Genomic DNA, 26,753 nt, shown 5'->3' on the forward strand with positions numbered 1-26,753 from the left:
CTGTTTTGTTGATAATGGCCATTCTGGTGGGTGTGATATGATATCTCATTGTGGTTTCGATTTGCATTTCTCTAATGGCCAAGGAAGTTGAACATCTCTTCATGTGCCTTTTGGCCATTTGTATTTCTCTTCTGAGAAGTGTCTGTTCAAGTCTTTTTCCCTTTTTGTAATTGGATTGGCTGTCTTTTTGTTGTTCAGTTGAACAATCTCTTTATAAATTCTGGATAGTAGACCTTTATCTGATGTGTCATTTCAAATATTGTCTCCCATTGTATAGGCTGTCTTTTTACTTTCTTGATGAAGTTCTTTGATGCGCAAAAGTGTTTAATTTTGAGGAGTTCCCATTTCTTTCTTTATTTTTTCAGTGCTCTTGCTTTGAGTGTAAGGTGTATAAAACTGCCTCCAACTGTAAGATTTATAAGATATTTCCCTACATTTTCTTCTGTTTTATGGTCTTAGACCCAATGTTTAGGTCTGTGATCCATTTTGAGTTAACTTTTTTATAGGATGTGAGATATGGGTCCTCTTTCGTTCTTTTGCATATGGATATCTAGTTCTCTAGGCACCATTTATTGAAGAGACTGTTCTATCCCAGGTGAGTTTGCTTGACTGCCTTATCAAAGATCAATTGTCCATAGATGTATGAGTCAATATCTGAACACTCCATTCAATTCCATTGGTCAGTATATCTATCTTTTTGCCAGTACCATGCTGTTTTGATCACTGTAACTTCATAATACACCATACAGTCAGGTAGTGTGAGACCTCTGATTTCATTTTTTTTTTCCTCAGGATACTTTTAGCTATTCAGGGCTCCCTGCTCTTCCAGATAAATTTGGTTATTGGTTTTTCTATTTCTGAAAAGTAAGTTTGCGGGATTTTAATTAGTATTGCAATGAATCTGCAAATCAGTTTAGGTAGAATTGACATCTTAACTATATTTAGTCTTCTAATCCGTGAACATGGCATGACCTTCCATATATTTAGGTCTTCTGTGATCACTTTTAACAATATCTTGTAGTTTTCTATGTATAGGTCTTTTGTCTCTTTAATTAAATTTATTCCTAAATATTTTATTCTTTTGGTTACAATTGTAAATGGAATTTTTTTCTTGATTCTTCCCTCAGATTGTTCATTACTAGTGTGTAGAAATACTACAGATTTTTGAGTGTTGATCTTGTACCCTGCCACTTTGCTGTACTCATTTATTAGCTCTAGCAGTTTTGCTGTGAATTTTTTGGGGTTTTCGATATATAGTATCATATCATCTGCAAACAATGAGAGTTTTACTTCTTCCTTTCCAATTTTGATGCCTTGTATTTCTTTTTCTTGTCTAATTGCTCTGGCTAAAACTTCCAGCACAATGTTGAATAATAGTGGTGATAGTGGACATCCTTGTCTTGTTCCTGCTCTTAGGGGGAAAGTTTTCAATTTTTCCCCATTGAGGATGATGTTAGCTGTGGCTTTTTCATATATTCCCTTTATCATTTTGAGGAAGGTCCCTTCTATCCTATCCCTTGAAGTGTTTTCAACAGGAAAGGATGTTGAGTTTTGTCAAATGCCTTTTCTGCATCAATCGAGATGATCATGTGATTTTTCTGCTTTGATTTGTTGATATGGTGTATTACATTAATTGATTGTCTTATGTTGAACCATCCTTGCATTCCTGGGATGACTCCTACTTGGTCATGGTTTATAATTCTTTTAATGTGTTGCTGGATTTGATTTACTAGAATTTTGTTGAGGATTTTTGCATCTATATTCATTATAGAGATTGCTCTGTAGTTTTTTTTTTTGTAATATCTTTGTCTGGACTTGGTATGAGGGTGATGTTAGCTTTGTAGAATGAGTTATGTAGCTTTCCCTCCTCTTCAAGTTTTATGAAGAATTTGAGCAGGATTGGTACTATTTCTTTCTGGAATATTTCATTGAATTCACATGTGAAGCCATCTGGTCCTGGACTTTTATTTTTGGGGGAGCTTCTTAATGACTGATTCAGTTTCTTTGCTTGTGATTGGTTTGTTGAGGTCATCTGTTTCTTCTCAAGTCAAAGTTGGTTGTTCATGCCTTTCTAGAAAGTTGTCCGTTTCATCTACATTGTTGTATTTATTAGCATAAAGTTGTTCATAGTATCCTGTCATTTCTTCCTTTATTTCTGTGGGGTCAGTGGTTATGTCTCCTCTTCCATTTTTGGTCTTATTTATTTGCATTCTCTCTGTTCTTCTTTTTGTCAACCTTGCTAAGGTTCATCAGTCTTATTGATTTCTTATAAAACCAGCTTCTGGTTTTGTTGATTTTCTCAATTGTTTTCATGTACTCAATTTTATTTATTTCTCCTCTAATCTTTATTATTTCTTTCCTTTTGCTTGCTTTGGTGTTAGTTTGCTGTTCTTTCTCTAGTTCTTCCAAGTGGACAGCTATTTCCTCGATTTTTGCCCTTTTTTCTTTTTTGATATAGGCATTTAGGGCAATAAGTTTCCCTCTTAGCACTGCCTTTGCTGCATCCCATAAGTTTTGATATGTTGTGTTTTCATTTTCCTTTGCCTCAAAATATTTACTGATTTCCCTTGGAATTTCTTCCTCGACCCACTCGTCATTTAAGCGTGTGTTGTTGAGCCTCAACATATTTGTGAATTTTCTGGCACTCTGCCTATAATTGATTTCCAACTTCATTCCTTTATGATCTGAGAAAGAGTTTTGTATGGTTTCAATGTTTTTAAATTTATTGAGACTTTCTTTGTGATCCACCATATGGCTTATCCTTGAGAATGATCCACGAGCACTTGAGAAAAAGATGTATCCTGCTGTTGTGGGGTGTAATATTCTATAAATGTCTGTTAAGTCTAACTCATTTATTGTATTATTCAAATTCTCTGTTTCTTTATTGATCCTCTGTCTAGATGTTCTGTCCATTGATAAGAGTGGTGAATTGAAGTCTCCAATTATTATGGTATGTTGCTTCCTATGGAACAGAGCTCAAAGGATATTAAGGAATGATGAGAAAGAAAGACAGATGGGATCAGGGGGTCTGAAGATCAGCCATAACAAACAACAGACAACTTTATTTTTAACCAGATCCAGCCTGTATACTACAGGGTGTCAAAAGGCATGCATGCATTTCTTGAGGAATCATAGTGCTTAATTTTCCGTACTTTCTTCCTTCATACTTAACATAACCATTTGGGATGAACATTCTCTTCCTCCCAGAGTGCTCTACATAACAATCTCCACAGTTTACTGCCACCACCACCCTGACGCCAGCTGCTCCCAACAAATTGTGCAGGTCTTGTTTTAACCCCTGACTCCTACATTTCCCCCTTTTTATTTTATTAGCTGAGGTGACTGTGCCTGTTGTAGGTTGCCCTTAAGCTCTGAAGGAAGGGTCTTACCCGTCATTGGCTACCACTGAAGCTCTCTGATTTAGAATATTTGTTGTTTAGCACAGCTGAGGAGGAAGAAAAAGAGTATAAACAGCACCAAGCCTAAGCCTATAGTAGTCGAAAAATGATGTGATTTCCACCTGTGAATAGGATTAAGATTTTTTAGCTCTTGAGTAAGTGATAGTATAACTTCACCTCCGTAGGCTATATGTAAATTATTCTGAGATAATTCTAATTCAGATTGATTATATCTTAAAGAGGTTAATACAAAAATTCTCTCATTCCAGTCACATTTTAAACTTCCTAAAAATGTAAATTATACATTTGATCTCCAATTTAAATCAATGCTGTCTCTATATCATTTAGTCTATTATTAATTTGCTCATCAATATGAGGTAGAGTATGTCACAGTTCACTGGCATTTTTGTGCCATTCTCTAACATAATGCTGTATCTGTATGGTTTGATGCAATGCAGTTCCAGCGACTGCAGCCACTGTGATAATTCCAGTGATTCCAATGACAGCTGCAATAATGAGTCCAATTAGTCTCTTAGTCCTTTTCAGATATTCTTTTGCCAAATGGATCAGGATTTGTGTTTCGGGAGAGGATTGCAAAGATCTTAACATCTGTACCAGCAGCCAAATACCTCTTCTTCTCCTTGCTGTTCTAATCGTCTTATATGCTTGCAACATAAATACTTGGAGACAGGTGAATAGAGAACAATTCTCACAATTAAAAGTTTGATTTCTTATATGCATATGACCTTTAACAAATACGTATGGATCTCTAGTACATATTTTCATATGGTGTTTATGGCTGCTATTTAGGAGAAGTTATAGTTACTAGAATTTGCTGTAAAAATTTGTTCCCAGTCCTAGGAAAATTTTCCATAAATTTCTCTGACTAATGTTGTATTTATCGTCCCAAGGATTTGGCACCCATCATCCTTTATGTATTAAACTCTGATTTAGCTTACCTGTCCATATAGTCTCAGTTATCTTCCAGTTAGAGATGGGAGGCCCCACAGGGGCCGCATCTCTTACAATTCCATAGGAATCATTAATTATGATAACTGCTCAATCCATATGACATAACTGTAATCCATTCTAACTTTCTTTCCCAGGTAATAGGCAAGTATCATTTGATTCCATAGAGTTATGCATGTGGGTCTTTCTAAAAATGGAAGAGTTAAATTTGATACCATTTTTCTTCTTCCTTAAGTAGTTTTGGAAGCCTTGAATCTACTGGAGCTGGGAATCCTAAACTAGTATTCAGATATATTGGTAAAGTTAAATCTGCCCATGTTAGGGCCTACAGCAGAGGTAGATTAGGAATATAAACCCAATAAGTATAATTATGTCCCTGTCCTTCAGCAATTTATGTTATATGTCCTATAATATACATTACCCATTTAGTTATTTTCATCAGGGTCGACGTATCTGGGTTTTATTCTCTTCGAGGGAATCCAAACTGAGGTTCCATTATCCACAATGACAAGAGCAAATCCCCTATCCCACACCTTTATCATTCCTGGTTTCCATAAATCATCTTTAACATCTTTCCAATAGATTGGCTGCAGCTGCAGTTCTGTTTGGGTTGTATCATTTTTCTTTTCTAAATTACTAAAATGTTGTTCTGCAGGAGTCTGTGATGGATTATCATAAATGTTTAAAAAATTTAAACAGTGCTTTTGCTAATTGATCTTTTGGAGTACTTATTTTCAAAGCACCATCCTCCTGATCATCATCTCCCCTTTTTTGTTTTATGAGCATAAACTTTAGCGTCCGGTTTGCTCATTCAATAATTCCTTGGCCGGAGGAATTATGTGGAATTCCTGTGATATGAGTAATTTGAAAAGTAGTATGAATTTCCTTTCCTGTATAAGCAGGACCATTATCTGTTTTAATAGATTGAGGGCATCCCATAACAGCAAAAGCATTAAGTTAGTGTGATTGAACATGGCAAAGACATTCTCCAGATTGTGCGGTAGCCCAGATGAAATGAGAAAAGTTGTCTATAATAACATGTACATATTGCATTTTACCAAAATGTGAGATATGAGTAACATCCATTTGCCATAATTCATTTGCTTTTTGACCTCGAGGATTAACCCCTGATGCAAATGGGAGTACATTTAAAGGTCCACATGTTGGACAAGTCCTAACAATGTCCTGAGCTTGCTGTTTAGATAAAGACAGAAATTTCTTTTTCAGCCCTTTGCTATTAATATGAGTCAATTTGTGAAATGTTGTAGGATCCTGAATTACCCCCACAAGAGTATCCACTTGCTGATTGTGTAATGACAAAGGACCTGAAAAGTTAGTATGGGCCCTTATATGCATGATAAAAAGGAGGTTAATTTGACTCCTGACTAGTGTTTGTAAATGTAAAAATATTCAGGACAGTTCATCTCCTTCAAACAAAGAAGCTGTCTCAATGTGAGTAACTGTTTGGCAGACATATTCAGAATCAGAAACAATATTAAGGGATTGTGGAAAATTTTGCAATACTTGAATTACAGCTGCTAATTCAGTGCGCTGGGCTGAGGTATAAGGCGTTTTCCAAATTTTGTGTTCCCCTGGGGTGACATTGTAAAGAAGGATTTTATAAAACTTAACAGTTGCTAACTTTTCTTATGTAAAGAAGGATTGTAAAGAAAAGAGTTATGGGCCCCATCAGGCTAAGAAAAACAACCCGGGACTTCCCAGGGGCGGTTATCTGCTGCCTTTGTTATGCAAGGTTTTCTGCTGCCTTGGTTATGCAAGGTTGTAACTGCAGGAGGAAGTTTATCTAAGAATGCAACTGAGAAGGTTGAGTAAGGGAGTTTTGCACGAGACAGCTGCTTCTTGCATGAAGCAGCTCCCATGACTCATGCGCGAAAAATGTTTGTTATCTGCTTCTTGCAAAATGTTATCTACTTCTTGCAAAATGTTCGTTATCTACTTCCTGCATAAAGCAGAACCTGTAACTCATGTTCAACCCTCAAACCCCACCCCCTTATCCTGGCCCTCAAAAAGCTTCCCAAAACCCAGGCTCGGGGCTCTCTGTTCCTGCGTGTTCAGTGAGCCCCACGCATGTGTGGTAAATAAACCCCTTGCATGTTGCATGAGAGAACGTCTCTTGGAGTCTTCCTTTGCGTGGCAAACTCTCGAATTCTCGAATTCTTACAACATATGTAGCCTGTCCATTACTACTACCATCAGTAAAGATGGTAATATTAGGTTCCCTCTAGCAGGGAAACCTGTACTATTTTAGGCAATATCCATTGTGTTCCTTTTAGAAATTGTAAAAGTTTTGACATAGTCAAATGATTATCAATTTGTCCTTTAAAATCACTTAATGCTATTTGCCAAGAGGTATTGAAAATAAATAGACTTTGAACCTCTTCCTTTCTGAGATCACATGCTATGCGATTAGGATCGTGACCTCTTAATTGATGATATCTTTGGTGACCTTTGGCTATTAAAGAAACGATTTTTTTGCAGATATGTATGTAAGCGTTTTTGTCAATTGTTTGGTAAAAAAATCCATTCTAAAACACCATCTTGCCAAAATTTAAGGTAAAGAAAATAATAAAATCAACAGGCTTTTTTAGATCTATTTGAACAAGCTGTCCTTCTTTAATGCATTGTTCAATTAATTGTAACTGTTTTTCAGCCGCAGCTGTTAATTGCCTTTTGCTTAATAAATCAGAATCACCTTGTAAAATATCAAATAGGTTCTGTAAAATATAATTAGGAATCCTTAAAATGGGTCTAATTCAGTTAATATCTCTTAGTAGTTTTTGAAAATCATTTAAAGTTTGTAAATTATCCCGTCTTAATTGTATTTTTTGAGGAATTATTTTATTAGCAGCTATTTGCATTCCTAAGTATAGGTAAGGCTCAGTCTTTTGAATCTTTTCTTTAGCTATTTGTAGTCCATATTGAGGTAAAATTTTTATAATAGCACCGAAAACCTTTTCCAAGGAGTCATCATTGTCCTAGATGTTAAAAGGGCAGAGGAGAAATGTGATAAGGTAAAAGTAGTAATTGAGCAATGCATTGCCCATTTTTAATTTGAAAAGGCTGTAAAGATTGAGCCATAATTTTCAATTCCTCTTTATGGTCACTGTCAATTACACCAATTTGTATTAATAGACCCTGCTTAGTTAAACTACTTCTTCCATTTATTAAGCCAACAATATGGTTGGGCAGAGGACCAGAAACTCCAGTACTAATTATTTGAATACCCATTTCAGGTTGAAGTAAAATATCCTCAGCTGCAGGTAGATCTATTGCAGCACTACTGCGAGTTGCAGCTTTTAACTCTAAGATCGGGACGCATGATTTTTGCTGTTGCTGACAGGATACTGTGTCTGTGGAGCTTGGCTCATGTTGTTTGTCCTGGGCCCTGAGCTAAGCCCACAAACCGGCTTCCTGACCCCTTCAATAGAGTACCATTTTTATGTGTTCTAGAATGACATTCATTAGCCCAATGAAAGCCCTTCTGACAAATAGGACGCAATCTGGATGGCAATTTCTTAGTTGGGGTAGAATTATTAACATGAAAAGATTTACAGTTTTTCTGAAAGTGCCTAAATCTTCCACATTTAAGACAATTTCCTTGCTATTGATTCAAAGAAGACTTCATGGCAGCTGCCAATACCATTTGATGAGAAGTAGACCCAATGTACTGACAGGCTCTTATATAGTCCTGTATGGAACAACCGGCGGTTTTAATGGGTCAAATAACCTTTTTACACTCAATGTTAGAATTATCAAAGGCTAATGTCGTTAAAATTAAATCACGGGCTTCAGGTACCTGCACGGTTTTTTGAATCATGTCTGTTAGACGTGCTATTAAATTCGACATATTGCCCATTATTTCCTTGAATTACTTTAGCAAAAATTAAAGTAGGCTGTTGTGGTGCAGAAATTCTTCACCAATCTGCAAGGCAGGCCATTCTGACTTGAATAATAATGCTATCATTGTATTGTAACTGTCTTTCAATACCTGCCCATTGGCCAGTGCCCATGATTTGTTCCGCTGTTATTAACACCGGAGATTGGTCATTAGCATTCCTCCTACCCAATTGATTAGCTTCATCAGTCCACCATGTTTTAAATTATAGAAATTCAGCCGTACTTAAAATAGTTCTGGCTAGCATCTCCCAATCCCAAGGAATTACTCTGTCAACATGAGCCATGCCCTGGACTAGACCTATAGTATATGGAGAATTCACTCCATACTGGGCACAAGCTTGTTTCAGATCTTTTAAAATTTAAAAGAAATGGGCTCATGATGAATTTCTAAAGCGCCCTGAGGATTATTTTGATCAGGAGGCAAGTGATTAACTGTCACAGGAAAAGATGATAAAAGTTGTACTGCCTCCAAGTCCCCTTGCTGAGATCCCTGTAGTAAACGTTTCATTATAGGTGTTTTGGGTATAGGCTTTGGTACTATTACACGATTCATATATATAGCTGAATCGCCAGTATGTATAAAAAATGGATTCTGAGGAGGCTGTGAAATTAAGGGACTGGGCATTGCGACAGAAGGTGGATTGCAAATTCGTGCAGGAAATGTGGAATTTTGTTGATGTAGACACACTAGTAGCTTTTATTTGATAAGAGTTTGGGAAGTCTTAAGGGCAATTGAAACTAGCCTTGTTTGTAAAAGGGTTGGTATGGGTTGTGATGCAAGAACACTGAGAGTGCATAGATTCAACATCTCCCTCATCTGTACTTACACCTTCCTCCTCCTTTAGATTTTTTTTTTTTTAACATGGGCAGGCACCAGGAATCAAACCCGGGTCCTCTGGCATGGCAGGCAATCATTCTTGCCTGCTGGACCACCGTGGACCGCCCTCATCCTTTAGTTTTATTCCCTTTTCATCTATGTCTGCAGATGCAGTTATGTTTTTTTGGTAAAAAATCAGTTTCCCCGTCTTCGCTTTCTGACTGTAAGGGATCTAATGCTGCAGCTATTTGATGACACAAGGCCCACGCTGATAATGGTACAGTCTCTCCTTTTTGATAAACCCTCTGAAGAGCCTTCATAACTAAACACCATTGTTTTAAATTCAAAACATTACAACCCTTGGGGTGAAACCAATAACAATGTTTTTGAATGAGATCAAATTCAAAACTGGCGTCTCTCAGAGATGCCAGTAGCTTCTAACAATGTGTGTTTCAACACACAAACATACTCCTCCAGCTGCCCATTGTGATTACCCATTACGCTGATGCTACAAGGAAAATTCTTACTTACCAGTATGACTCGAGTCCTCTTCTATCGGCTGGACAAATGTCCCTCTAATGGAGATTTTTCCTTGGTTCCTTAATATTGTTTCAGAGTCTTCTTCTTCTTCTTCAAACCCCACGTTGGGTGCCAGGTGTTGCTTCCTATGGAACAGAGCTCGAAGGATATTAAGGAATGATGAGAAAGAAAGACAGGATCAGGGGCTCTGAAGATTAGCCATAACAAACAACAGACAACTTTATTCTTAACCAGATCCAGCCTGTATACTACAGGGTGACAAAAGGCATGCATGCATTTCTTGAGGAATTGGAGTGCTTAATTTTCAGTGCTGTCTTTCTTCATACTTAACATAACCATTTGGGGTAAACATTCTCTTCTTCCCAGACTGCTCTGCATAATCTACACAGTTTACTGCCTCCATCACTGACGCCACCTGCTCCCAACAAATTCTGCAGGTCTTGTTTTAACCCTTGGCTCATACAGTGGTAGATATATCTTTTTCTGTTTTCAGTATTTGCCGCATGTATTTTGGAGCATTCTGGCTTGGTGCATAAATATTGATGATTGTTATGTCTTCTCACTGAATTGTTCCTTTTATTAACACATAGTATCCTTTGTCTCTTTTAACTGTTTTACATTAGAAGTCTAATTTGTTGGATGTTAGTATAGCTACTCCTGCTCTTTTCTGATTGTTGTTTGCATGAAATATCTTTTCCCAACCTTTCACTTTCAACCTGTATTTATTTGTCCTTGGATCTAAGATGTGTTTCCTGTAGACAGCATATAGATGGGTCCTGTTTTTTAATCCATTCTGCCAGTCTATGTCTTTTGATTGGTCAGTTTAATCTATTGACATTTAGTGTTGTTATTGTGTGGGTAGTACTTTCTTCTACCATTTTGCCTTTTGGATTTTATATGTCATATCTAATATTCCTCCTTTTTACCTTTACTCATAGTCTTCATTTCTCCACTCTTCTCCACACCTCTCTCTCTGTCTTTTCGTATCTGCCTTGAGTGCTCCCTTTAGTATTTCTTGCAGAGCTGGTCTCTTGATCACAAATTCTCTCAGTGATTTTTTTGACTGAAAATGTTTTAATTTCTTGATCACAAATTCTCTCAGTGATTTTTTGACTGAAAATGTTTTAATTTCTTCCTCATTTTTGAAGGACAATTTTGCTGGATATAGAATTCTTGGTTGGCAGTTTTTCTCTTTTAGTAATTTAAATATATCATCCCACTGTCTTCTCGCCTCCATGGTTTCTGCTGAGAAATCTATGCATAGTCTTATTGGGCTTCCCTTGTATGTGACGGATTGCTTTTTTCTTGCTGCTTTCAAGATTCTCTCTTTCTCTTTGACCTCTGAAATTCTGATTAGTAAGTGTCTTGGAGTACGTCTATTTGGATCTATTCTCTTTGGGGTATGCTGCACTTCTTGGATATGTAATTTTAAGTCTTTCATAAGATTTGGGAAATTTTCAGTGATAATTTCCTCCACTAGTTTTTCTCCTCCTTTTCCCTTCTCTTCTTCTTCTGGGACACCCACAACATGTATATTCGTGGGCTTCATATTGTCCTTCAATTCCCTGAGTCCCTGCTCATATTTTTCCATTTTTTCCCTATATTTTCTTTTACTTGTCAGATTTCAGATGTTCCGTCCTCCAGTTCACTAATCCTACATTCTGCCTCTTGAAATCTACCATTGTAGGTTTCCATTGTTTTTTCATCTCTTCTATTGTGCCTTTCATTCCCATAAGTTCTGTGATTTGTTTTTTCAGACTTTCGATTTCTTTTTGTTCATTCCTTGCCTTCTTTTTTTTTTGATTTTATAATAGTAGTTATATTACTGATTATAAAAGTAATTCAGGTTAATTATAGGCATTTTTGGAAAATACAAATGTGAGGAAAGAGTTAACACAGCATGTCTGCTACTCCTTGTATGTCTCCAGGGAACCTATGATTAACCTTTGGATAGCCATTGGGAATGTGGTCCTACAAGTTCTTTGTGTTAGCAATTGATAAGTTTGTTACATACACCTGGAACATCAGATCATGCCATAACCAACTTGTCAGGTTGCTTTGCACAGACATCAAAATAGATGATGTGATTCCTGAGTTTTGTTTGCCACGGCTGGTGCCAAGAGGGATAAGCCTATGTGACGAGCCCCAATAAAGTCCTTGGATTCGGGGGCCCAAACAGTCTTCCATGGGCAGAGACATTCCATATGTGTTCCTGTCATTCATGTGGAGAGAGCATAATCGGAAGGACACTGGACGGCTGTGTTGAAGTTCTCTGATGTGTACATATTTTTTCCTGCTTTCATTCTGTATCCTATGCTGTAATAGGATTTAGCAGTGAGTATAACCTGCTCTTGAGGCTCATGGGTTCTTCTGGTGAATCACTGAATGAAACACAGACAATATAAAAAGCATGCATAAAATAACCAGGTCTCCCCCAGCCCAGAGACAGCTGGCTAGCTTTAAAAATAGGTTTTAACCAACCAAGTCATCCTGCAAAAGTTCTTCTAAATTGTGAAAAGGCAAGCAAAACTGCGAACTAAATCTGTGATAAAAAGTGGTATTGTGTGGTGAAGGGGTAAATTTCATGGAAGCCCCTAGACTGAAAGAATAATTTTACTATTGTAAATGATTACAGGGCAGGCCATGGGGATTCAGCAGGCAGAGTGTTTGCCTGCTATATCAGAGACCCGGGTTCAATTTCTGGTGCCTGCCCATGAGAAAAAAATAATAATAATAAATGATTACCAGGATTTACTGGTAAATCTATGATTTCACCTATGATTTAGTCCTTCATTTTGAACCCAACTTCTAATCTTGACTGGGTTTCCAGGAAGAGGCAGGATAGTTTACAAGAAATGACTTTATGCTGTTTCCAGGAACAGGTGTGCTGAAAAGCAGAGCCTGCCTTTACATAAGACTTTGGAGAGAAGAAAAGGAGGGGTAATGAACTAAGACTGGCTACCCTTCCATGTACCCTTTTTTTTTTTTTATTAATTAATGGAAAAAAAAGAAATTAACCCAACATTTAGAAATCATACCATTCTACATATGCAATCAGTAATTCTTAACATCATCACATAGATGCATGATCATCGTTTCTTAGTACATTTGCATCGGTTTAGAGGAACTAGCAACACAACAGAAAAAGATATAGAATGTTAATATAGAGAAAAGAAATAAAAGTAATAATAATAGTAAAAACAAAACAGAAAAAAAAACCTATAGCTCAGATGCAGCTTCATTCAGTGTTTTAACATGATTACTTTATGCTTAGGTATTATTGTGCTGTCCATTTTTGAGTTTTTGTATCTAGTCCTTTTGCACAGTCTGTATCCCTTCAGCTGGAATTACCCATTATCTTACCCTGTTTCTAACTCCTGTTGGACTCTGTTACCAATGACATATTCCAAGTTTATTCTCAAATGTCCGTTCACATCAGTGGGACCATACAGTATTTGTCCTTTAGTTTTTGGCTGGGCTCACTCAGCATAATGTTCTCTAGGTCCATCCATGTTATTACATGGTTCATAAGTTTATCTTGTCTTAAAGCTGCATAATATTCCATCGTATGTGTATACCACAGTTTGTTTAGCCATTCTTCTGTTGATGGACATTTTGGCTGTTTCCATCTCTTTGCAATTGTAAATAACGCTGCTATAAACATTGGTGTGCAAATGTCCGTTTGTGTCTTTGCCCTCAAGTCCTTTGAGTAGATACCTAGCAATGGTATTACTGTCAATTCTATATTCAGCTTTTTGAGGAACCGCCAAACTGCCTTCCACAGTGGTTGCACCATTTGACATTCCCACCAACAGTGGATAAGTGTGCCTCTTTCTCCGCATCCTCTCCAGCACTTGTCATTTTCTGTTTTGTTGATAACGGCCATTTTGGTGGGTGTGAGATGATATCTCATTGTGGTTTTGATTTGCATTTCTCTAATGGCCAGGAACATTGAGCATCTCTTTATGTGCCTTTTGGCCATTTGTATTTCCTCTTCTGGTAGGTGTCTGTTCAAGTCTTTGTCCCATTTTGTAATTGGGTTGGCTGTCTTTTTGTTGTTGAGTTGAACAATTTCTTTATAAATTCTGGATACTAGACCTTTATCTGATATGTCATTTCCAAATATTGTCTCATATTGTGTAGGCTGTCTTTCTACTTTCTTGATGAAGTTCTTTGATGCACAAAAGTGTTTAATTTTGAGGAGCTCCCATTTATTTATTTCCTTCTTCAGTGCTCTTGCTTTAGGTTTAAGATCCATAAAACCGCCTCCAATTGTAAGTTTCATAAGATATCTCCCTACATTTTCCTCTAACTGTTTTATGGTCTTAGACCTAATGTTTAGATCTTTGATCCATTTTGAGTTAACTTTTGTATAAGGTGTGAGATATGGGTCTTCTTTCATTCTTTTGCATATGGATATCCAGTTCTCTAGGCACCATTTATTGAAGAGACTGTTCTGTCCCAGGTGAGTTGGCTTGACTGCCTTATCAAAGATCAAATGTCCATAGATGAGAGGGTCAATATCTGAGCACTCTATTTGATTCCATTGGTCGATATATCTATCTTTATGCCAATACCATGCTGTTTTGTCCTTGCCTTCTTTATATCCTCCCTGAATTCATTGATTTGATTTTTGATGAGGTTTTTCATATCTGTTCGTATATTCTGAATTAATTGTTTCAACTCCTGTATGTCATTTGAATTGTTGGTTTGTTCCTTTGACTGGGCCATATCTTCAATTTTCCTAGTGTGATTTATTATTTTTTGTTGGCGTCTAGGCATTTAATTACCTTAATTAGTTTATTCTGGAGATTGTTTTCACTTCTTTTACCTAGGGTTTTCTTGCTGGATGAATTTGTTGTCTCTCTGTCCTTTGACATTCAGTTCAGCTTTTTCTCGACCCCTAGCCTAGGTTTTGTTTAACAGAGGAGAAATTTTCAGTTCTTGTTTTCTTGTTTCTTGCCGTGCCTGTATGGTGCCTCCCCCGCCGCCAGAAGCCTTAGGAGGGTCTACTTAGATATTATAGACCCCAGCTGGATTTTCCCGGACCAAACTCGTCTCCTGTCAGGAGGAAAGAGTCACCTTCGTCAGTTTTCCCTGAGTGTGAGACCCAGCAGGTTGAAAGACTTTCCTTTAAAGTCTCTGGACTGTTTTTCTTATCCTGCCCAGTATGTGGCGCTTGTCTGCCTGCAGGTCCTGCCAGCATAAAATGATGCTGCACCTTTAACTTTGACAGACTCTCCCTGCTGGGGATGTGGTGGACACAGAGAAGAGGTTTTAGGCTGGTTTTAATGGCTTCAGATTACCAAGATCTGGGGTCTGAATTCCTTGAGGGAGGGATTACACCTGAGTTGGGTTTCACCCCTCCCCTGGGGAAGGCACAGGCTCCAGACAAGCCCTTAAAAAAGTTTGTTTCTGCCTATGCCTAGGCATTTGCAGCCTGAGAAGTCCTGCCACTGTATCCAAAGGCAGTCACGCTTTTGTAGAAACACAGCCACAAAAACCTGTTTTTTTTTTCTTTTTCTGTTAGCCGTGCCCCCTTGGCACCAGGGCAAAAATGAGCGACCTCTGCTTTGACTAGGTTCACCTGAGCTGGACGCCTATTCTTAGTAGTCAGAACTTGTTAATTAGTTCCACAATTGGCATTTAGTTGCACTCTGCCCCTGCTGCTGGTAAAGTCCCTTTCCTTTCCCTTTGGAAAGCAGTCTGTGGGGGAGGGGCGCCTTTCACCATGGCTTGGGGAACTCACGGTTCTGGGAGGTCTTGCAGCCAGTCCACCTGTTCCAGACTGGGGTACACTGTGTGTTCGGTCACTGATGTGGCCCCAGGAAGTGTTCTGTACTGTTCCTGGTTATGTAGTAGCTGTTCCAGAGGACAAACTAAATCTTACACCTTGCTAAGCTGCCATCTTGACACCTCCCTTATACAACGGATTTTAAAGTTTGATATGTGTTACAGGCCCACGATTGTTCGTTTTTCCTTCTAGCTGCTCCAAGACACTGGAGACCAGAAGAAATACTAATATGTTGATTCAGCAATCATATTCTTTTGTTAAATCCTATATTCTCAGGTGGGCAGTGGTGGCTCAGTGGTAGAGTTCTCACCTGTCATGCCAGAGACCCAGGTTCAATTCCCAGTGCCTGCCACGCAAAAAAACAAAAATACTCTGTCTTCTCTATTATACTTTTCCTTCTCTCTTTTTTTCTTTTTTGTGAGAAATAACATATATACAAAGAAACAATAAATTTCTGAGTACGTTGCAACAATTAGTTGTAGAGCTTGGTATGGGTTACAACCATCCCATAAGTTTTGGTATGTTGAATTTTCACTTTCATTCTCTTCAAGATATTTCCTAATTATGATTCTGATTTGCTCTTTAACCCCACTGGCTGTTTAAGAGTATGCTGTTTAATTTCCAAATATTAGTGAATTTTCCATTTCTTCCTTTGTTATTGACTTCTGGCTTCATTCTCTTGTGGTCAGAGAATACACATTGTATGATTTTCATATTTTTGAATTTATTGAAGCTTGTTGTGACCCAACAAATGGTCTTACCTGAATAATGATTCACGTGAACCTGAGAAGAATATGTTTTATGTCTTGTTGGGTGAAGTGTTTTATACATAAATATTAGTTCTAGTTGTTGTAGCATAGCGTTCAATTCTTGTACTTACTTGTTGATCTTATGACTAGATATTCTATCTATTATTGATCTTGGTGTGTTAAACTCTCCTGTTAATGTAGAACTGCTAGTTTCTCCTTTCACTTCTGTCAGTATTTGCTTCATATATTTTCGGGCTTTCCTCCTAGGTACATATATATTTATAATTGTTTTGCAGCTTCCTGTTGACTTGTCTTCCTTATTAGTATTTAATGATCATCTTTGTCCCTCAACTATTTTTGCCTTAAAATCTATTTTATCCAATATTAATATAGCCACCTAAGCTCTTTGTATTGTTATTTGTGTGGCGTATTAGTTTACAAGCTGCCAATACAATATACCAGAATTGAAACAGCTTTTATTAAGGGGAATTTAATTAGTTACAAGTCTCCAGTTCTGAGCTTATAAAATGTTCAAACTAAGGCATCCAGGGAAAGATACCTTAATTCAAGGAAGACCAGTGGGTCTGAAATAGGTATGTCAGCTGGGAAGTTCACATAGCTGGCATCTGCTGGTTCGTTGCTCCTGGGCTCTGTTACTTTTCAGCCTCTTCTCCTGTGGGGTTTCCTCACTTTACTTCTCCTGACCTGGCTTTCATCTCTTGACTTCCCTTGGTTCTCTTCAGGTTCTGACTTGCTTAACATCTCATGGTGCTGTCTGCTGGGCTCCAAGCATCTCCAAACATCCATGTCTCTGTTCTCTGAAGCAGCTGTTCTCCAGGCATCTACATTTGCTCTCTCCATCGGCTCTGAGGTGTCTGCCTTTTTTCAGTCTCTCTAAAATGTTTCTTCCTTTAAAGTGTTCCAGTAAACTAATCAAGACCCACCTGAAATGTCTGGATTCACATCTCCTTCTAATCATAGGTCACCCCTACAACTGCACATGTCACAGGAGGTAATCTAATGAAATGATTCCAACCTCTCTGAGGCCTGCGGTGGCACAGCACTTCCTGAGCATTGAGCGGGAGACCCACCCTCTGCTTCTGGGGCAAATTCACTCTTTCCCCCTGTATGGGTATGTCTGTTCTTATGGCCCAAGGTTTCCTGCCTCCAGACCCTAACTTCCATGGTTCTGTCTCTGAAGATGTTTTTCCTTCACTTTGTCCCTCTTCTGTTCCTTTTAATCCAGACTGGGAGTGGTTGCATTTATACAAATCGCACAACACTCTTGTTGGTTTCGTATGTAGTAGGCTGGGATCTTGCCCATCAGACAAAAGTACTTTCCACAAATCCATCCTGGATAACTTCATTGCCAATCCTGACTTTTTCTGAAATGGCTGACTGGTCCCATGTTTGGTTAAATCCTCATGTGAGGCACTATTCTCTGGGGTCTCCCTTTCTGGAAGCCCAGAGTTTTCTGGACTATCATTTTCTGGTTTCTTTGTACTCAGGTGTTCAGTTCTGATCTTATCTTGTTCCTGTCACATTTCACTATAAGCTCTGATACCGGACAAAGGCCGTAAATTCTTCTACCCAACAGGCTCAATAACCAATTCTTGAGACACTGGGTTTCAAAGAGAGAAAGTGTTTAATACCACATGTGTAGAAGACCAGATGGCCTAAAGGCCCAAAATCTGTTTCCCTGAACAAAGGAGACTGGAAGTTTTTAAGGTTTTTAGCACTGGGAGATGAGATAATTTACAAGAAAATAGCATTCATAGTGAGGAAGGCAAAAAGAAAACTTTAACATAAGTTAACGTAAATTGAAAGGAGCTATGTATTCTTCAGTGGCAGAGCCTAGCCAAAAGGCAGAAAACATTGTTAGTATAGGTTAACATAAGAAGGCAGAGCTATTTATCTTTCTATGACAGCCCAGAAGATATAATTTACAATTGTAAGGGACTGCTAGTTAATTGCTGTTTTCTTTAGCACTGAGGCTTCTTAGAGAAGAACCAGACAAGGGGTATTATGGTTCTCACAGCCACTTGGGCAACAGGTAAAAGATAAGGGCTTTTTACCCCCCCTTCACCCTCCACCCCACCCTGCACCTGAGGATATCCAAAACAACTTAATTATAGTTTAGGGCTTCCCTGTACTCCCTTTGTTTGTTCCAAAATCTCAAAAGCGAAAGGGAACATTTATATAATAATTAAGTAATTAAAATTATCCTGTAACTCCTAATTTCTTGGTTACAGCTGCAAGGAAAAGTAGGGTGTAATTTCTACATTTAATTTGGAAATCTGTTTTGCCAAATATCCAAGTTCATAGCTTTCAAAATCTGTCTTTCATCCAAAGCCAGTCAATTTTGCCACATTTTTTTACCACTTTAAAACAAAGATCACCTTCCTTCCAGTTTGCCATAACACATGCATCATATCTGTCTAAGGGCTTATGAGAAATATCTTTAGAGTCTACATTTCTACTAACAGTCTCTTCAAAGTATCTAGGCCTTCTCTATCAAACATACAACTCTTCCAGAATCTTCCCCTTATCTATTTAAAAAGTCGTTCCAATGTGTTTGTTATTTGCAAATCGCAGCAGCACTCTACTCCTGATACCATAATCTGTATTAGTTTGCAAACTGCCAAAATGTGATATACCAGAACTAGAATGGCCTTTATAAAGGGGAATTTAAAAATGTCCAAACTAAGGCATCTAGGGAAAAATACCTTGATTCAAGGAAGTCCAATAGGTATGAAACAGTTTTGTCATCTGGGAAGCCACATGGTTGGTATCTGCTGTTCCTTTCCTCCTGGGCTCTGTTGCTTTCAGCCTCTATTTTTGTGGGGAGCTCTTCTCTTTGCTTCTCCAGGCCTGTCTTTCATCTCTTGGCTTCCCTTGGCTCTCTCCAGGTTCTGGATTGCAGGTTCATGGCGATGTCTGCTGGGCTCCAAGCATCTCCAGACATCATGTCTCCGTTCTCTTGAAGCAACTGTTACCCAAGCATCTACATCTGCTCGCTCCATTGATATTGAGTCTTCTGTTGTTTCTCACTCTCTGCAAACTGTTTCTTCTTTAAAAGGATTCTAGTAAGCCAGTCAAGACCCACGCAGAATGAGTGTGTCACATCTCATGGAGGTAATCTATTAAAGAGTTTCCAAGCTACAGTATTGAACCAGGATCAAAAGAGAGATTGCTCCCGTAAGATTAGACCAGGATTAAAACATGGCTTTTCTCTGGGGTACATAATAATTTCAGACTGCCACACATGTTATATTTTTTCCATTCTTTACCCTCAACCTACTTTTATTGTTGACTTTAAGGTGAGTCTCTTGGGTTATGCTTTTTTTAAATCCATTCTGCCAATTTATGCCCTTGTGTGGATTGTTTAATCCATTTACATGTTAAATCAGTACTGATAATAGAGGACTTTCTTCTACTATTTTGCTATTTAGCAACTTCTATTAATTGTACTTTTGTATTTATTTGCTTTTTTGTGTTGTACCATACTTTGTGTGTTCTCATTTCTTTCTTAAAAAATTTTCATTTATTCTCCTTGTGATTACCATGGGGTAAAATTTAATATCCTAAATATATAACGATCATATTTCATACCAACTTAAGCTCAATAGCATGTACATATACATTTCCTATACCCCTCTGTCCCCCCATAATTTTTCTGTACCTGTTACCACTTATACCTCTGTACATTGTGTCCCACTTTTAACCACATTCTGTCTACTGTCCTTTCCTTTCAATCTGAAGAACTCTTTTAGCATTGCTTGTAGGGCAGGTCTAGTGGTAATGTACTCTGCCAGCTTTGGTTTGGAATGTCTTAAATCTCCCCTTCATTTTTTTTTTTTTTTTTTACATGGGCAGGCACTGGGAATCGAACCCGGGTCCCCTGGCATGGCAGGCGAGTGTTCTTGCCTGCTGAGCCACCGTGGCCTGCCCTCCCCTTCATTTTTGAAAGAAAGTGTCCCTTGATACAAAATTTTTGGTTGGCATTTGGTTTCTTTTAGCACTTTAAGTATCTCAACCTGCTTATTTCTTGCCTCCATGGTTTCTGATGAGAAATTGTCACTCACTCTAATTCAGTTCCCTTGCACATAATATGTTGCTTTTTTCTTGCAGGTTCAGAGCTCTCCTTATCCGTTGCATTAAGCAGTTTGATCTGCATTTGACACGGTGGACTTTTTTTTTTTTTTTTTTTTTTCCACATGGGCAGGCACCGGGAAATGAACCGGGGTCTCCAGCATGACAGATGAGAACTCTGCCACTGAGCCACTGTTGCCCACCCGATGCAGTGAATTTTTCTTCACATTTGTCCTGTTTGGTGTTCTCTAGGCTTCTTAGCTGTGCATATTCATGTCTTTTGCTAAGTTTGGGACGTTCTCTGTCATTATTTCTTTGAATATTCCTCCTCCCCCTTTCTCTATTTCTTCTCCTTCTGGTACTCCTGAGATGTGTATATTTTACATTGATCGCATCCTAGAGATCTCTTATTGCTATTTTCACTTTTTATAATGCTTTTTCTGTCTGCTCCTCAGCCTCACTCATTTCAATTGTCTTGTCTTGGAGTTTGTGGATTCTTTTTTCTGCCAGCTCCAGTCTACTGTTGAAACCCTCCTGGGAATTTTCATTTCAATTATTGTGATCTTTAATCATATTAAAGATTGAAAAAAAGATCACTTTAATCCATTAATTCTGTTTGGTTCCTTTGTAGAATTTCTATGTCTTTATTGAGAATATCATATTGTTCATCCATTGTTTTTCTGATATCCTTTAGTTCTTTCTCTGTAATTTCCTTCATCTGTTTGAGCAATTTTAAGATAATCTTTTTTCAAAAAATATTTTTAGAGATATCTTCGCACACATACGGTTCATTCAATATATGCAGTCACTCACACTGTCATCACATAGCTGTGTATTCATCACCATGATCATTTTTAAAACATTTGCATCACTCCAGAAATTGAAATAAAAAGAAGAAACTCAAACATCCTATGGCCCTTATCCCTCTCTCTCATTGACCCTTAGTTTTTCAATCTACCCATTTTTTCACCCCTTATTCCCCTCTTTTATTTATTTATTTATCTGTATTTCTTTACTCATCTGTCAATACCCTGAATAAAGGGAGCATCACACACAAGTATTTCACAATCACAAGTCACATTGTAGAAGTTATACAATTGTCTTCAAGAATCAGGGCTACTGGAATACAGTTCAACTGTTCAGGTACTTCCATCTAGCCATTCCAATGAGCCATAAACTTAAAAGGGATGTCTATATAATGCATGAGAACACCATCCAGGATAACCTCTAGATTCTGTTTGAAATCTTTCAGCCACTGAAACTTTATCTCATTTCTCTCTTTCCCCTTTTGATTAAGAAGGCTCAAGCCTATGATACCAGGTCCTGCCTCATCCTTGGGAGTCCTGTTTGCCAGGGAGATTTACACCTCTGGGAGTCATGTCGCATGTAAGAGGGAGGACAGTGAGTTCACCTGGCTTAGAGAGAGAGGCCACATCTGAACAACAAAAGAGTTTCCCTGGGGGTGACTCTTAGGCATAGTTATAAGTAGGCTTATCTTCTCCTTTGAAAGAATGAGTTTCATAGGAGCAAGCCCCAAGATCAAGGGCTCAGCCTATTGAATGGTTTGTCCCTACTGCTTGCAAGAGTATCAGGAATTCCCCAGACGAGGAAGTTTAATATTTCCTTCCATCTCTCCAGTGCTGCAAGGGGACTTTGCCTTTTATTCTCTACCCAAGTTACTCTGGGATGTATCGGGGCATCATGGTAACCTGTACAAACCAACAAGATCTCACATCCTATTTAAAATTCCAAATAATAATAGTGTTCAAATAAACAGACTTTACAAGTTAAATTAGATAATGCACTCCCCAAAATACACATTTTGCGCAAAATAATCATCTTTTCCTTTGCCTGTCAAAGTCCTTTGAGTCCTATCCAGCCCTCCTTCCTGACCAAAAGGGGGAAAAGACATGTAAATAATAAAGTATCAGTGGCTGAGAGAGAGTTCAAATACAGCTGAGAGGCTACTCTTGAGGTGAGGTCACTGTTACGCAAGCTTCAGTTAGACATTGCTACCTATCATAACTAGTCAAATCCCAACCAAAACCATTCCAGCCAATCCTAAAGAACACCCACAGCAATATATAAGATTCTACAAGGGTTCCAAGCACTAGAGTAACTTTCCAGAAACCTACAACCTCCAAATGGGTCCCTGGACAAGAGAAGTTCTGAAACCTAGAGGGCCCAGCCTTTCCAGAACAGCAGCTAGTTCCATCTACCTACCCCATATTATTGACTGCCCTTTCCAACATGAAAAATTTAGAATAGCCATAGGCCAAAGGCCCCTAAAGAGTGGGATAGAAAGATCAAAGGTGATGACGGAGTTATACAGAGAAAGTAGGGTTTAACAAACAAGTATGATTATTGAATCATTATATCAATCTTTCCTTTAGTCTCCTGTATCTTGGAGGAGTAGGAGTAAAAACCTAAAATTGCAGAATTGTAACCCATCCAAACTGTGAAATCTGTTCTACAACTAGTTGTTGTGTCATGCTTTGAAATTTATTGTTTTTTACTATATATGTTTTTTTTAACAAAAAAGAAAAAGAAGTGATGATAAATACATATATATATATATTCCTTCTAGCCTCCAGTGTTCTGGAGCAGCTAGAAGAAAAAATCTGAGATGATGGTATGGTGGCACATGACAAACTCTGGGATCTGTCCTGTAACTACTTGTTGAAGAGTGCTTTGAAAACTATTGCTTATTTCTTTCTTTGCTTTATATGTATGTTATATTATACAATAAAAAAAGTTAGGCAAACAAATAAATTAAAAAAACAAGCAACTAGTCAAGGTCATGTTCCTTAACTCAAACTGTATTTTCGTTGCCATTTATCAAATGCCCACAATGTACTTGGCCTACTGAAATGTAACGAATCCATGGTACATCTTTTCTTTTATAAAATGTTCATTCATAAAATATTCATTTACAAAATGTGCTAGTTTGCTGACTGCCAGAATCCAATGTACCAGAAATGGAACAGCTTTTAAAAAGGGGAATTTAATAAGTTGCTAGTTTACAGTTCTAAGGTCGAAAAAATATTCAAATTAAAACAAATCTATGGAAATGTCCAGTCTAAGGCATTCAGGGAAAGATACCTTGGTTCAAGAAGGCCAATGAAGTTCAAGGTTTCTCTCTTAAGTGGGGAGGCACATGGCAAACACAGTCAGGGTTTCTCTCTCATCTGGAAAGGAACTTGGCACACACAGCATCATCTGCTAGCTTTCTCTCCTGCTTCCTGTTTCATGAAGCACCCCAGGAGACGTTTTCCTTCTTCATCTCCAAAGGTCACTGGCTGGTAGACTCTCTGTTTCTCATGGCTATGTTGTTCTACTCTCTCAGAATCTCCAGTTTTCTCCAAAAAGTTTCCTCTTTTCGAGGATTTCAGTAAAGTAGTCAGGGCCCACCTAGGATGGGTGGAGATATGTCTCCACCTAATCCAGTTTAACAATCCCTCTTGATTGAGTCACATCTCCAGGGAGATAATCTAATTAAATTTCAAACATATAGTACTGAATAGGTATTAGAAGAAATGGCTGCCTTTACAAAATGTAAATTAGGATTAAAACATGGCTTTTCTAGGGTACATACAGCCTTTCAAACCAGCACAGGAACCTTGTAATATTTATATCCAGCTGATGGGCATAATATCTGTGTCTGTCAATGTTCTAGTTTGCTAGCTGCCAGAATTCAAATTACCAGAAACGGAATGGCTTTAAAAGGGGAATTTAATAAGTTGCTTGTTTACACTTCTAAGGCTGAGAAAATGTCCCAATTAAAAGAAATCTATAGAAATGTCCAATCAAAGACATCCAGGGAAAGACATCTTGTTTCAAGAAGGCTGATGAAGTTCATGTTTCTCTCTCAGCTGAAAGGGCAAATGGCAAACATGGCAGCATCTGCTGGCTTTCTCGTGGTTCTACAAAAGAGGGACTCTCTCCAAAATGTTTCCTTATTTAAAGGATTCCACTAAACAACTCCAACTTCAGTGGTTAGAGACGCACCTCCATAGAAATCATCTAATCAATAGTTACCACCCATAATTGGGTGGGTCACATCTCCATGGGAACAATCAGAATGTTCCCACCCAACAGTATTGAATGAGGATTAAAGGACATAGCTTTTCTGGGGTCCACCACAGATTCAAACTGGTATAGTCATTGTTTGTCAAAGTTTGATATCTTAGTTCTTTGACTTTGAGATTAGAGTCAGGGGATGTTATCACTTGCTGAAATTTTAGAGATCATGTTGTCAAGTGACTGCATTGTATTGATGAGGAAATTGATGTTAAGATATTTCGTTCACTGGATATGTTTACTGAATGCTTATTTACCCGGAGCTTTTTCTTGGAAGTATAAGATCTTGTTGTGTAAGGCAGCTTTCAAAGTCATCTAGTGTAATACCCAGCCATGCATAAGATGTTAAGTAATTTGTTACAGGTTATAGTAGGGGCAAGACATTGGTATCAGACCTTGAGGTCTCCTTACTTGTAATATTCTTTTATTGTGTTCTTTCCTAGTAGAGTAGGGTAAGCAAAACATGGCTTAATAAAACCATCTCCTTGTGTTATAGGACATCAGGGCTGCAGCTTCCTCATCAGTTTTACCATTATCACTCAAGCATTTAGGTAACCTCTTTGAAGATAGTGGCCCTATTTTTATTTATTTTTTTTAATTTATTTTTATTTTTTTATTAACGGAAAGAAAGAAAAAAAAAAAGAAAGAAATTAACACAACATTTAGAAGTCATACCGTTCTACATATGCACTCAGTAATTCTTAACATCATCACATAGATGCATGATCATCAATTCTTAGTATATTTGCATCGGTTTAGAGGAACTAGCAACACAACAGAAAAAGATATAAAATGTTAATATAGAGAAAAGAAATAAAAGTAATAATAGTAAAAAAAAAAACCCTATAGCTCAGATGCAGCTTCATTCAGTGTTTTAACATCATTACTTTACAATTAGGTATTATTGTGCTGTCCATTTTTGAGTTTTTGTATCTAGTCCTGTTGCACAGTCTGTATCCCTTCAGCTCCAATTATCCATTATCTTACCCTGTTTCTAACTCCTGCTGGACTCTGTTACCAATGACATATTTCAAGTTTATTCTCGAATGTCCGTTCACATTAGTGGGACCATACAGTATTTGTCCTTTAGTTTTTGGCTGGACTCACTCAGCATAATATTCTCTAGGTCCATGCATGTTATTACATGCTTCATAAGTTTATCTTGTCTTAAAGCTGCATAATATTCCATCGTATGTATATACCACAGTTTGTTTAGCCATTCTTCTGTTGATGGACATTTTGGCTGTTTCCATCTCTTTGCAATTGTAAATAACGCTTCTATAAACATTGGTGTGCAAATGTCCGTTTGTGTCTTTGCCCTTAAGTCCTTTGAGTAGATACCTAGAAATGGTATTGCTGGGTCGTATGGCAATTCTATATTCAGCTTTTTGAGGAATCGCCAAACTGCCTTCCACAGTGGTTGCACCCTTTGACATTCCCACCAACAGTGGATAAGTGTGCCTCTTTCTCCGCATCCTCTCCAGCACTTGTCATTTTCTGTTTTGTTGATAATGGCCATTCTGGTGGGTGTGAGATGATATCTCATTGTGGTTTTGATTTGCATTTCTCTAAAGGCCAGGGACATTGAGCATCTCTTCATGTGCCTCTTGGCCATCCGTATTTCCTCTTCTGGTAGGTGTCTGTTCAAGTCTTTTTCCCATTTTGTAATTGGGTTGGCTGTCTTTTTGTTGTTGAGTTGAACAATCTCTTTATATATTCTGGATACTAGACCTTTATCTGATATGTCATTTCCAAATATTATCTCCCATTGTGTAGGCTGTCTTTCTACTTTCTTGATGAAGTTCTTTGATGCACAAAAGTGTTTAATTTTGAGGAGCTCCCATTTATTTATTTCCTTCTTCAGTGCTCTTGCTTTAGGTTTAAGGTCCATAAAACCGCCTCCAATTGTAAGTTTCATAAGATATCTCCCTACATTTTCCTCTAACTGTTTTATGGTCTTAGACCTAATTTTAGATCTTTGATCCATTTTGAGTTAACTTTTGTATAAGGTGTGAGATGCGGGTCTTCTTTCATTCTTTTACATATGGATATCCAGTTCCCTAGGCACCATTTATTGAAGAGACTGTTCTGTCCCAGGTGAATTGGCTTGACTTCCTTATCAAAGATCAAATGTCCATAGATGAGAGGGTCTATATCTGAACACTCTATTCGATTCCATTGGTTGATATATCTATCTTTATGCCAATACCATGCTGTTTTGACCACTGTGGCTTCATAATATGCCTTAAAGTCCGGCATCGCGAGACCCCAGCTTCGTTTTTTTCCCTCAAGATGTTTTTAGCAATTCGGGGCAATCTGCCCTTCCAGATAAATTTGCTTATTGGTTTTTCTAATTCTGAAAAATAAGTTGTTGGGATTTTGATTGGTATTGCATT

The 26,753-nt window shown here is 37.9% G+C and overlaps 1 protein-coding gene across 5 annotated transcripts in view; it reads left to right on the forward strand.

The window, feature by feature from the left end:
• SPIDR (scaffold protein involved in DNA repair) overlaps positions 1-26,753 on the forward strand; it is a 757,458-nt gene that overhangs the window by 79,646 nt on the left and 651,059 nt on the right. Inside the window, exon 1 of one of the 5 annotated variants that reach the window (XM_077166725.1) lies at positions 23,787-24,432. The exons of 3 other annotated variants lie outside the window; for them this stretch is intronic. In XM_077166725.1, the coding sequence (XP_077022840.1) occupies positions 24,382-24,432 (51 nt within the window). In that variant the 5' untranslated portion in view covers positions 23,787-24,381. Of the gene's footprint in view, positions 1-23,786; positions 24,433-26,753 lie in introns of those variants that run through there. One more of the 5 variants, XM_077166721.1, reaches the window with a different exon arrangement.

This window comes from Tamandua tetradactyla, chromosome 6, assembly GCF_023851605.1.
Source record: "Tamandua tetradactyla isolate mTamTet1 chromosome 6, mTamTet1.pri, whole genome shotgun sequence".
In the NCBI taxonomy this organism is placed as follows: domain Eukaryota; kingdom Metazoa; phylum Chordata; class Mammalia; order Pilosa; family Myrmecophagidae; genus Tamandua; species Tamandua tetradactyla.